Source organism: Bidens hawaiensis, unplaced genomic scaffold (assembly GCF_021521415.1).
Source record: "Bidens hawaiensis isolate Kalapana, Puna unplaced genomic scaffold, B.hawaiensis_p1.1 tig00035957_1, whole genome shotgun sequence".
Lineage (NCBI taxonomy): Eukaryota > Viridiplantae > Streptophyta > Magnoliopsida > Asterales > Asteraceae > Bidens > Bidens hawaiensis.
In genome coordinates this window covers 138,522-152,217 of record NW_027496270.1, presented here as the reverse complement: position 1 = coordinate 152,217, position 13,696 = coordinate 138,522, and the positions used below count along the sequence as shown (strand labels likewise).

Genomic DNA, 13,696 nt, shown 5'->3' with positions numbered 1-13,696 from the left:
TCGTTTGACTAAGTCTGCTCACTTTCTGCCCATTCGTGAAAACTACCGTGTCGAGCAACTCGCGCAGCTTTATGTCAAGGAAATTGTCTGCCGCCATGGTACTCCTTTGAGCATCATATCCGATCGCGATGGCCGTTTTATATCTCGCTTTTGGAAATCTCTCCAATCTGCGCTAGGAACTCGCTTGGACATGAGTACGGCATATCATCCCCAGACTGACGGTCAGTCTGAGCGAACTATTCAAACTCTTGAGGATATGCTCCGATCTTGTGTTCTTGATTTTGGAGGTAATTGGGATTCACACCTGCCTTTGATCGAGTTCTCTTATAATAACAGCTATCATTCCAGTATTGGTATGGCCCCATTTGAAGCACTTTACGGTCGTAAGTGCCGCTCCCCGATTTGTTGGAGCGAAGTGGGTGAAACTCAAATCACAGGACCCGAACTTGTTCAAGAGACAACCGATAAAATCGCCAAGATCCGTGATCATCTGCTGACTGCCAGAAGCCGACAGAAGAGTTACGCAGATCGCAGGCGGAAGCCTCTCGAATTTCAAGTTGATGATCTTGTTCTCCTCAAAGTGTCGCCCTGGAAGGGTGTTGTCCGCTTTGGGAAGAAAGGTAAGCTTGCTCCTCGATATGTTGGACCATTTAAGATTCTCGCGCGTGTAGGAAAAGTTGCCTACAGACTTGACCTGCCGCCCGCGCTCAGTAATGTGCATCCAACGTTCCATGTATCAAATCTCAAGAAGTGTTTAACCGACGAGAACCTTCACATTCCACTTGATGAAGTTCAAGTTGATGAATCTATGCATTTCGTTGAGAAGCCTGTTGAGATTATGGATCGCGAGGTTAAGCAAACCAAGCGCAGTCGCATCCCTATTGTTAAAGTTCGCTGGGAGTCCAAGCGCGGAGCAGAGTTTACATGGGAAAGGGAAGATCAAATGAAGATCAAGTACCCGCACCTGTTCTCTGCGCAACCTACTTCGAGATAAATTTCGGGACGAAATTTCTTAAAGTAGGGGAGACTGTGACATCTGCCCCGATCCGACCCGACCCAGGTACCCGTTTCTCTGACCCGATCTCTTTCTTTCATGATTTAATATTTATTTATACTTATATTTTACTTTTAATAATAATAAAATATTTTCCTTCCCGCCTCTTTCTCTCTCTTTCTTTCCGCAGTCCCGTCCCTCTCCTTCTCTCCGCCTTCTCTCTCTTGTCGCCGTCCCGCCCTTAAGCCTTGAACCCCCCTTCTCTTATTTTTGTCCTTTGTTTCTTCCCGCCTAAGGTTGTCTGCGCAGCTCCACGCGCCAGACCCCTTACAAGGAATCCTGCGTGAAGACCACCTGTTACAGCGATACGCGAGACGAACTCTTCTCGCAGCGCGCTAAGAATTGTAATTCTTCTCGCAGCGCGCTAAGAACGGTAGTTCTTCCCGCGACGCGCTAAGGATTTGTAGTTCTTCTCGCAGCGCGCTAAGAATCGTAGTTCATCCCTCGACGCGCGAAGAATTATAGTTCTTCCCGCGGCGCGTTAAGAACGGTAGTTCTTCCCGCGACGCGCTAAGAATGGTAGTTCTTCCCGCGGCGCGCTATGAATGGTAATTCTTCCCGCGGCGGTAGAATCGATGACTGCATCTTTGATGCACTGCTAGTACTAGTACATCTGAGAATTCTTAATTGGATAGTTGTAAATAGCCCCAGGGCTATGGAACAAAGGAGTATCCCGGACCTACACCGGGGTGTTGACGGCGATTTTCAAATCTCCTCAAGTAGGATTCGAACCTACGACCAATCGGTTAACAGCCGACCGCTCTACCACTGAGCTACTGAGGAACAACGGGAGATTCGATCTCATAGAGTTCCATTCCCGTTCTCAACCCATGACCAATATGAGCTCGAAGCTTCCTTCGTAACTCCCGGAACTTCTTCGTAGTGTAGTTCTTCCCGCGGCGCGCTAAGGTTTGTTCTGTCAGCCTTCACCCTCGCGCGTGCGCTCGAGCCTTTTCGCGTTTAACCCTTTGAGTTTTCTTCTGTTTAATCTAGCCGTTTGCTTTCGTGTTGTCTTATCTTTGGTGCTGTTGACCTAATCTGCTTTGTCTGAAAAGTTACTTTCGGCGCAGCATGCGCACCAACCCCATTGGTTGGCAGAAAAAGTGACTGACATTATCTTTTGAGATCTGCTTTTGCCATGCTTGACCAGTACCTTTATCTGATCCGCCCATGCTTTTTACTGTTCCCTGTCAGCTTTATCTTGCCCCCTGCAGCTGTATCTTTTGATATCTTTTGCTTTTGGAATCTTTTACTTTTTGAGATCTTTTTCCCCTTTTCTAGGGATTGTGTTCCCTAGGGTTTCTCTATAAATAATAATAGTATTTTTCCTAACACTACACACACAAAACACTTAATCTCTCCTGTTCTCTTGCTCCTTGCTCTCTCTGCCGCCTCCTCTCTGCCTCCGTCTTCCTCCCTGTTCTACCCTGCTTTTCCGGTAATATATATTATATATAATAATTTACTTATTAATTATGCTAACTTATAATCAAGACTTAAAACAAATCATTAAAACAATAATCTTATTTATAGGTTAACTTGTGCTTGTTTAAAGTTGGTTCTTGCTTTATCTTACACCGCATCGTTTATCAAGTGAGTAATCTCGTACCTAATCCCTTTTTATTTTTAATGTTTTGGGATGTTCATGTGTTCGTACAAACTTGAGTCTTAAACTTGTTTATGAACTTTAGTCGCGCAGTATCCCATGTGTTGAGGACGTTTACTTGGCTGTTTATTTGTATGTGTGTATCATTAACCGCTTTGTTCGGCCTATTCCGAAGTTTTCATGGATCCATTAGATGAACACGGGAGACCTATCGTTTACGGTTTTCTATGTTTACACTTGCACAGATGTTTTCTCGTTTTTGTGCTCAATTGGGAGCACGGATTGAACTATGAACTATGAGCTATGATCTATTTAGGCTTGATCACAATCTGATTGCACCCTTGTTAAACACCAGACATACACGTGTTGCGCGCAGATTTATTGTTATCTATGTATTGTATTAAACTTGATTTCTCACCAACACGCAAGTGTTTGACGTTTATTTTAACACATGTTCAGGTTTGCTGTAGCTGTTCTGAAGCTTGTGGACACATAGGAAGTTTTCTTTATTTTGGACCTAGATTAAAATGTATCAAGACAAGTTTTTGCTGTTCGAATATTATGATTTATAATATATTGATTTATGATGATTTATGTTATCTTGTGTTTACCTTGCGCGTGCGCGAATAAATGTATTTATTAAATATTGACACCCAATAGTGTCACGAGTAATGAAACAATATGTGGCGCCCCGATGTATAATCCGCCTTTGGTCGGGGTGTTACACCAAACGCCAATATACTATGTGAGTCGGGTGCTGACAGACCCTGAGACGCGCTATTCCATCATGGAAAAGTTAGTTTTGTCACTAACACACGCGTCGCGCAAGCTTCATAGATACTTCAATGGTCATCCTATTGAAGTTCTGACAGGTTACAACATCCAGCAAGTCTTGCGACGCCCCGCGCTCTCCGGAAGGCTGACAAAGTGGGCGCTGGAATTAGGTGAACACACGATCACCTATAAGCCCCGTCCAGCAATAAAGGGTCAAGTTTTAGCGGATTTCATCACGGAAATCCCAGAGGGAAAGATTGAAGAAGCTCAGCGCGAGGTAGACCCTCCGCGAGCAAATGATGAAGAAGATGTTTGGAGGCTATTCACTGATGGAGCCTCCAACAGCGAAGGGTCCGGCGCAGGCCTCAAACTGGTGGACCCTGATAATCATGAATATACTTATGCTATTAGGTTGGACTTCAAGAGTACCAACAATGAGGCTGAGTATGAAGCCCTGCTGGCTGGTCTGCGCATTGCGCGCAAGTTTGGAATTAAAAGGCTAGAGGCCCATGTTGATTCTTACTTGGTAGCTGCACAGGTCAATGGCCTTTATGATGCCAAGGAGAACACCATGCCTCTATATCTAGAGCAGGTAAAAAAGCTCGTTGAGCAGTTTGACTTCTTCAAAATCATACACATCTCGCGCAGCGAAAACAAGTCCGCTGACGCGTTGAGTAAGATGGCATCAACTAATTTTGATCACTTTGGCAAAGATGTCAGGGTGGAAGTGATGAGCAACCCGTCAGTGCAAACGCAATCTGTTCTTGTAATTCATACAACCCCTTCATCCTGGATAACTCCAATAATGGAATTCCTGAAGGAGGGGAAGTTACCGGACGATCGCGCACATGCTAGAAAGATAAGACACAAGGCGCAGAACTATGAACTACTTGATGGTACATTATATCGACGCTCTTATCTTGGACCGCTCATGAAATGCCTGGATGCTGAAGAAGCAAGCTATGTGATTAGGGAGATTCACGAAGGAATCTGCGGAATACACGCTGGCCCGCGCATGGTGGTTGCCAAGGCAATGAGCTCAGGCTACTATTGGCCAGGCATGTACTTGGATGCGCTAAAAGAAATCCAAAAATGCAAGGCATGTCAGAGCTACGCGCCAAACACCATGCGGCCAAAGAACAACTTGATTCCAGTGACCTCCGCATGGCCTTTCCACAAATGGGCCATTGATATTGTGGGGCCCCTGCCGCAAGCGCAAGGGCGAGTGAAATTTTTGGTAGTGGCGGTAGACTATTTCACAAAATGGGTTGAGGCCAAGCCACTAGCAAAAATCACAGCTGAGGCGATGAAGCAATTTATCTGGAGCCACATCATTTGCCGTTTTGGCCTTCCTATGGAAATTGTGAGCGAAAATGGCAAACAATTCACTGACAGGAAGATATCCAGCTGGCTCAAAGAATTGCACATCAACCAAATCTTCACTTCGGTCTACCACCCTCAGGGGAATGGCCAAGTGGAGCGCGCGAATCAAAGTTTGTTAAATGGGCTGAAGAAAAGGTTGGAGGGAGAATCCCATTCTTGGGTCGAAGAGTTACCTAATGTCCTGTGGGCGCACAGGACATTAAGCAAAACTAGCAATGGCGAATCCCCGTTCAGCCTAACCTATGGGACAGAGGCTATGATTCCAGCAGAAATTGGATGCCCATCCCATAGGGTACTCATGATGAGCAAGACTGATAACGAGCGCGAAAGAAGGTTGGACCTCAACTTGCTTGAAGGGCGCAGAGAAGCGGCTATCATCAATGAAGCCAAATACAAGAAAAAGCTGGAAAAATATTATAATCAGCGCGTTAAAGAATGCCACTTCAAGAAAAATGATTTTGTCCTTCGAAACAATGAAGCTAGCCGCGCAATACCCCCAGGAAAAATGTCACCCAATTGGGAAGGACCTTATCAAATCTCAGAAGAATTGGGGAAAGGCGTGTACACTTTAAAAGATTTGAATGGAAAAAAGATACCGCGCGCGTGGAACGCAGCACAGCTTAGAAAATGCTTCATGTAAAAATTCAAATATGTAATCAAGGCTTTTAAGCCATCATGAATGATGATTCGCGCAATCTTTCGATATTTGTTCTATTACCTTTGCATACATGTTTCACACTTCCTTTATTAATTTGGAGCAATATGACAACACTATATTGACTTCAAAACAAAATAAAACGAAGTAAAACATACATGCGCGAGCCTTAGCTCAAACGCGTTAACGAGTCTTAACTCTAAAACGTCAGGGCCTTAGCCCAAACCTACGAGCCTTAGCTCAAACACGTTAACGAGTCTTAACTCTAAAAACGTCAGGGCCTTAGCCCAAAACAAAGAGCCTTAGCTCAAAACACTCACAAACATCCATCTTACATCCCGCGCAGCCTGATCATAAAAATCCCTAAACACAACTAAGGCAAAGTACATGCCAAATCATAGTTGTTAAGGTCTCAGGTCGAGGTCGCGCGCGGAATCATAGTGGATATCTGAGTAACACATGCTGACATGTAATGGCTAAAACTCATAATTCCATATAAAAAACGCGCGACAACGACGCGCAAAAAAGGAATAGTGAAAAGTCATAGCGCGTGTCAGCACAAACAAGATACTGCGAAACCACTTACAAAATAGGACTATGGTTAAGTAAATAATTTCCTTACAACCTTGTTCTTATTTTAACGTGCAAGCATATCTTATATCTATACAAGCAAACATAAAGAGATGAATGGAAATGCGCAAGATGTGAAAAAGGGAAAACAAATTTCATTCCATAGCATTGAAATTTACAAGTGTGATGAGTTACAAATTACAAGTATAACAAAAAAAAAAAAAAATTAGAAAGATAAAGGGCTTCTCAAGTCTCCACGTCGACGTCAGCCACTTCATCACCCTCATCATCTCCCGCAGCATCTGGCGCGGCCCGCTCCTCATCTCCAAACTGACCATAGTCAAGTTCTTCCTCCTCAATGGAGTCTTCTATCACGACGGTGTCAGGAGCAGATTCTTTCGCCGCGCCAGAGCCGCTGGCGGGGGCAACATCCCCCGCGCCACCATCATCGCCACCAGCCCTCTCGCATTCATCGAGCAACTTCTTTAGCGCGCCGAGGTCGGGCTGGTCAGCAAGCGCAGCTATCTGCAAATCATTAGAAATGTATTGAGTACAAAACACTTGGAAAATTAATCAAGAAAAACTCATTAAGGTCAAGGTACCTGCACAAGGATGGGGATGGGAGTATTCATATACTTCTCCCCCACCGCGGCCATGTCCGCGCAGGCCGCGTCGCTCTTGTAAGGGTACTCGGATGGGTTCTTCTTCAACATGCCATATTCATAGCCATCCGTAAACCCTTCAGCTCGACCCACCAAGCGCGCGGCAGCATTGCAGTCCATCACAAGGGCCTGAAACTCGGCAGAATATTTCATCGCCAAAGCGCAACGAGTCATGCCCTGTGACACCAGCCATTGGCGATCCTGCGCGAGGCCAGCAACAGACGTCTCGAGGGCAGGAACCTGGGAGTTTAATAACTCAACAGTTTCCTGGGTCTTTTTTAGCTCCTCTTTATCAGACGCTGCTGCCGCCAAAATTTTTTCTTTCTCCGCCTGCGCAGCATCAAGTGCTTCCTGGCTAGACGCTGCCGTCGCCAAGGCCTCATCTCTATCGGCCTGCGCGGCCGCCAACTCCTACTTCAGGCGCGCAACCTCACTCTCCAGTGATGATTTCTCAGTGATACTCTGGACGATAGCTTGGTCACGCGCCTCCGCCTGCAGTTCCAAGACACGCACTCTCCGCGCGTACTTGGCAACTTCGGCCTCCGCCACCTGCTGCTTCTCCCGCGCAGCTTGGAGCTCATGACCGCGCTTAATAAAGGCGGTGTTGGCACTTGCTCGGTTTTCGCTGAGCTCCGCCTGGAGTTTCTCAGCTCGTGCGCGAGCATCAGAAAGGTTCCAGGCGGCCACCTTAGCCTCTTGCTGGGCTCCCACAAGAGCATCGCGTACTTTAATATAATCACGATGAAGCTTTTGGGAGGCAGCAAAGAAAGCCGACCCAGCGAAAATGTGATCGTTGAGCAAGTCAGCGCGGGTGCGCCCCTCCTGATACCTCCTTTCAGTAGGAGGCACGGCATGAGCCCAGAAGTCCTCGCATACACCCATGGATTGGAAGGAACTGTCTTCGTTAATATTCCATCTCGGGCGATAAACGTGGTCACCTTCCTGCAAAACGCAAGAAATGTTCTAAGTCATAAAAACATACTTATATGGAAGTACGCGCAGCGGAGCAACAAATTAAAACATACCTGCGGGGATGAAGCAGAAAAGTCAGCGCCAGCCTGACCAGAACTCTGCGCTGCGAAGTCTTGTGGCATCGCAGGGCTGGCACGGACTCCGAAGGAGTCTTCAGCTTGAGCTCCCTCATCCTCCTCATCTTCTTCAATCGGCCTCTTCTCCTGCGACCTGGAGGGCTCCAAACCAGTCTCGCGGAGAGGGCTGCGCGTAGGAGGAGGCGAGGGAGGTCTCGACGCCGCCAGTTCGGCGCGCAATACGGCTTCATGCTCCTTTGTAATCCCAATAAGGGGAGACTCAGCACTAGCAGGAGCAGGAGCAGAACCAGCGGCGCCGGCAACGGCGCCAGGAGTGTCACCAGCAGCTTGTACGCCAGCTACAACTCCTATGAACAAATCAACAACAAAAATGGTTTATGACTTGATCAAAACAAAAAATTCAGAAGACAATGGCGCAAAACATACCTTGGCGCAATTCTGTTCGCGCGGCGAACATCGCCATAAAGTTCATTCTACCATTTTCTGAGGGTAGAATAGGGGACTTCAAAGCAGAACCCGGCGCAGCCTCAGCACCTTGTTGCGCCTGCGGCTGATCTGCTTCCGTCGCCGTTTCTGCAAACATTCAAATGCAAAAAGATTTAATAATAATTCAATCAGAATCGCCCTCATTGAACCATTATGGGTAAGCAAAGTATACCTTTCGTAGGCGCGGCACTGCTTCTCTCTTCAGCCGCGCGAAGGGAGGAGGTCACGCCACCATACCTCAAGTGGACAGGAGGTCTGCCCACTTTCACAGGCAGGGAAGCTAAAGAAACCTTGGTGGTAAACACCTGGGTTTCCTCAGGTCCCTTCGTTTGAGCATGGGGATGAGCGACAGGGGTGTCATCTTTCTTCTGTTTCTTACTGCCCCCTGCGCCAGATTTCCCCTTAGCTTTGCGCTTTAGTAGGGGCGCCTCCTCTTCCTCCTCCTCCTCTTCCGCGAGCTCCAGCTCGTAGTTTTCGAGCGCATCTGCAAATACAAGCAACAGAACTGTTAATAAACATTGGTATTCTAAAGGAATAAGCATAAGTGCGAAGGCTTACCAGGCGCGTCGCTATCAAAATCAAATTCCAGATCCACAGGGATGAACATGTCATCGAAGCGATCTGGGAAGCCCACCTCCCCAGCGCCCAGCGGGACGGAGCCACCCTCCACTTGATCGTCGTATGCGGCGTGGACAAACTCCTTGGTTACTGCGCAAAAACAAGACAAATAATATCAGCAAAGGCAAATTTTATTAGCGCGGAAATAAAGCAATGCGATAACTTACGCAAGCCGTCCACTTGGATGACAGGCTCCGCCGCGCTGTCGGCCCACAGCTTACTCATGCCGACCCCCACCAGCGCCTCCTCGCGAATTTTCTTGGCGGGGGATGGTTCGGAGGTCAGTTTCTTAACCCAGGCGCCGGTTGGGTTCTTAATAACATCCGCATCCGCGGGCGCATAATCGATCGCGCGCATCGTCATGCGGATGGGGATTACACCAGCCCTGATGTAGAAGAACCTCTCAGACCAGTCATGAAGGCTCTTGAATGACACGGTGCTGCACTTAACCTTCTGACTGCGAGGAATAAAGGAGATCCAAGAATCTTGGATCTTGGGCTTGTAAAAAAATTGAAAGCGCCGAGGGGTGGGCTCCTCGCGCTGTGATTTGCACATGAACTCGAAATGAGTCATGCGCACAAGTCCAAACGGATGGACTTGGGATATATGAATCCCGAAAAACCGTAACACCGCGCCTACAAACCTCGTCATCGGAAGACGAAGGTTGCAGTGGGTGAAAAAATGGGTGTACAGTGAAATATAGCCGGGAGGCGGGTCCGCCGCCGTTTGCCCGGCCACAGGCAACATGCAGCCAAACACAGGGAGAAAACCCTGTGACGAGATGAGGCTGTCGAGATCGGCCTGCCTCAGTTTGCAGGGGATTTCATTCCACCTTTTCGTGGCCTTGGTCCTCCCTACTTCTTCCGATGTGGTCTCAACAACCCTCTTCCCCTTGCCCTTTTGCTTCAATGTCGACATCACCACAGATTTCACACGGCGTCTTCGGGAGGCAATAGAGGTGATGGAGGGGTTAGAGAAGTCTGAACTATCAGACATACAACTGCAGCAGCAGATAATCGAAGATTCGAAAACGATGAATACACTCAAATCAGAATATGAAAGGCAGAAATTCGAAAATTAGCAACAATGAAGATGAAGATAAAAAATTTTCCTAAGGGCCTGCTTTTATAGGCCCAGGAGAGAGAAATTTGGCAACTGATCGGATTTCACGCGCCCCCACTCGCAGCTGTAAGCCAACGTGGCCGCGGCACGTGTCCTTGACACTGTTTGAGGGGACATGAAAACGTAACGGAACAGCCACGGAGCAGAGACGCGCCCCCACTCGCAGGTGCAAACCAATGCGAGCGCGACACGTGTTCCAGACAGCTGTGCGAGGGGACATGAAAGGCAACTGTAGCACCTCGAGCACACGAAACGTCTGACACGTTTCCGGCGCACGTCACCACCAACCAACCACGTGTTTGGACCCTTCGTTTCAACCAAATGGATAGAACTTCGCGCAACGATGGAAACAACCAAGAAAACGACAAAACACCATTAAAAGACCAAATCAGTAAGTCTAATATCTATCTTACCACGCTCGCGCGAGATAAGACACACATTAGACTGGGGGGGCTTGAAGAGGTATGTACCCGCTTCAACATCGAGCGGGGCGGGTCAACCCACAAGATATATACAAGACATTAGAAATCAAAGATATTATCAAGGCACAAAGCCAAAACTTATGCGCACAGCGCATATCGCATATGCTCAAGCATCACATGCTTGCACATATCACATATGCTCAAGCATCATATAGGCTCACGCATCACATATGCTCATGCATCACATATGCTCGCGCGTATCACATGCTCACGCATCATATATGCTTATGCATATCACATCGTGCGTGGCGCATCCGCGCGCGGCGCATATCACATACTTGCGCATCATACATGCCCACCCATATCACAGTTGCGCATGGCGCAGCTGCGCGTGGGGCATCCGCGCGGGACGTGTATTACATGCTTGTGCGTATCACATCTGCGCATGAAATATCTGCGCGTGAGAATAAAGAGAAGACCTCGCGCATCCTCAGGATGGGCGCATATCACACATGCACATAATCAACCTCGTCCTTATCCAAATCAGGATTAGGGCAACCTTGATTGTGCACGTCAGACAACCTTCCAGAAGGCATCTTTTTAAGGAATAAGGATATGCTGATGTTGACAGCTGCTAAATGAAAGGTGGGCAGCTCAGCATGACTCATGGGTTACCACGTGATTATAACCAATGAAAAAGCACCAGGTGTCTCCAAGGACACGTGGCGCAAATCGATTGGAGGAGGCCAACAAAACCCTAATTTGGTCCCAGCTCAATCAGTGGAAACCCTAGCACTATAAATACAGCATCAACTCCACAAGGAAAGACATACAAAAACACAGTCACACAATCATACAGTATTCAGCTATTAAGCAATACTCTCCAGATTCCCTTACTCTCACATTATTATCTTCTCCTACATATACTTATTCTCACGCCGGAGGGTTACCCCAAAGAGGACCCCTCTGTCCCTTTCTGAGGGGTAAGTTAACGGCGCTGTTCATTTTGTAGGTGGAAGAACATAGATCCAGAAGAACCATCGGTGAAATAGTACAATCAAAACCCGAGGAAAGTAGATCTGCTACCAGTGAGTAGATCCACTTTTCTTCAGACACCATCCTCCTGCCTAAGACGACATTACATGTGAGTGTTAATGTAATAAAAAAATATGTCAAGTAATCATAATAATTAACATAAAGTTTGAAGGGCTAGATCACTTGCCAAGCATTCTGGCTTTGCATCCAACAAATCTCACAACTATTTTTTAGGGAAAATAGCGAGCCTAGGCACTTTGACCCAATTATTATTGAAGTTCAATTTACTAGCCTTATAAAAAATTTAATCAGTTATCTAATACTAAATCATTACATGTAAATTTAAAAGCCTTACCATAATATGAAAACATGACATGTCTACCTAAAAAACATTATACTTTGTTTTTCGGTAATGAGAAGATGCCATGTGGTATTGCCATGTCGTGTTTTTAGCTTCAAAAAACACTAATGAAGCCTTTTGTCAATGTGTCATCATTTGTTCTTTCATATGATAAATTTCAAATAATAATAATAATAATAATAATAATAATAATAATAATAATAATAATAATAATAGTCAATTTTTTATGAGATATATACTTCAATGGTTCAGAAAATAAATTTGACTCGGGTAGAAGATAAAAGACATATATAGTCATGGTCCAAGTGAATAAATTCACGTATCATGTACCCACGTATAGAATGAAAGACTAAAATATTTGTTAGGGTAATAGGGTATACAAGTCTAAGTCACATGGAGGCCAAATATTAGAAATTTGACTCGGTTAGAAGCTAAAAGACATTTATTATACTTTTCAAAGTTGACCCAACATCATATTCACGCACGTAGATAGAACTGGACAAAAAAAAAAGACTTAAGTTTCAAACTGACTGATATCCTTGAATCTAAAAATCATATGCATTAAATACTTAAATTATGTCCTTAGTGGCCCTAGCTTAGTAGCTCTTACTACCGGGAACCTTGACCTTAGCAACCATGCCCTTTCATAACGGCTTTGGTTTTTGTTGCTTTTTGATTGTGAGGTGGGCTCAAAGTAAAAAAAACAGTTTTATATAAATGTTGTGTGTAATAAGATAAGTGATAAGATGGAAATTAAAAAGGGTAAGGATATTTGTAGGGTTGGAGATGAAATTAAGGTTTTTAAGAATTTGTAAGGATATTACGTGTCAAATGACGTGACGGTTAAGAATGCCTAAGGGCGTCTACGTAGCATTGGAGATAGTTTGAGATTCAAAATCTCATATTGTCTTTTAGCACGTACCTCTGATCAAAGTATATTTCGGTCTCCCATATTAATGATACGAGAGTAAAAGCTAATATACTAACTTAATTATATTGTCTCCTTCTCCTTAGTCATAACTCATAAATGTATTTGTAAAATTTGTCTAACCATATATCACAAAGTGACAAGTCTTTAACACTCCATTAATAATGAATAGTTTGTTAATTATCTATACAAAATATGATATATTTACGTAAAACAATTGGTGTGATTCATGTCAAACCTGCATATGAACCAACCAATTGTTGACGCCATCTCCAAATCCTTGATCAAACTGGTATGCAGGTGGGCTTCCATCCAAACAAACTGCACCATCAACAAATCTCGTCACTCCTTAATTCATGATCAATTTACAACTTTATGTTACTAGAATTATGAATATATCAAATAGGAAAAAAGGAGCACCTGCTCCTTTGGCTACAGCACTTTCAATAATGGTTAGCTTCACCTCCTCAGAACTTTGGATGTTTAGAAACAACATCACACACACTATAAATGTGCATCTTAATGAAACCATCCTTTTTCTTGTTTCTAACAGAAGCCCAGAAAGATTTGTAATTGAAAATGGTGTAAGCTTCGATATATATATATATATATATATATATATATATATGCATGTATGAGTATGGTGTGTGGAAAGGGTGGTTCGATTAAGATCCCTGTAGTATTAATGTGACTAATATGATGCCCTTCGAGTTTTAATATTGTCATGATGACTCCTTAAGTTTGGATTTATGGACAACGCTAATGACTTTAGTTACATCTTTATTATTAGCTGTTTAACACTCTTTAAATCGTTTGTGATCACTTAATCCACTTACAACTTGAGTACTAGTCATTTACAAGCCAACAACTTTGTTGTTTTTGGCATCTCAACTTGTTTAGATAAAGGAATGGCGTGTCGTGGCTTAAATATGATTAGATTAAGTTAGGGGGTGCAAACGAGCCGAGCTGCT

General features: G+C 45.0%; 1 protein-coding gene and 1 non-coding gene across 2 annotated transcripts in view; both read right to left on the bottom strand.

The window, feature by feature from the left end:
• LOC143588035 (pectin acetylesterase 7-like) overlaps positions 1 to 13,696 on the bottom strand; it is a 36,142-nt gene that overhangs the window by 9,960 nt on the left and 12,486 nt on the right. Inside the window, exon 2 of the mRNA XM_077069155.1 lies at positions 8,231 to 8,326. Coding sequence (XP_076925270.1) covers positions 8,231 to 8,326 — 96 coding nt within the window. The remainder of the gene's footprint in view (positions 1 to 8,230; positions 8,327 to 13,696) is intronic.
• Positions 1,766 to 1,837, bottom strand: TRNAN-GUU (transfer RNA asparagine (anticodon GUU)). Its single transcript has one exon. It is a non-coding gene; the product is annotated as a tRNA-Asn (tRNA).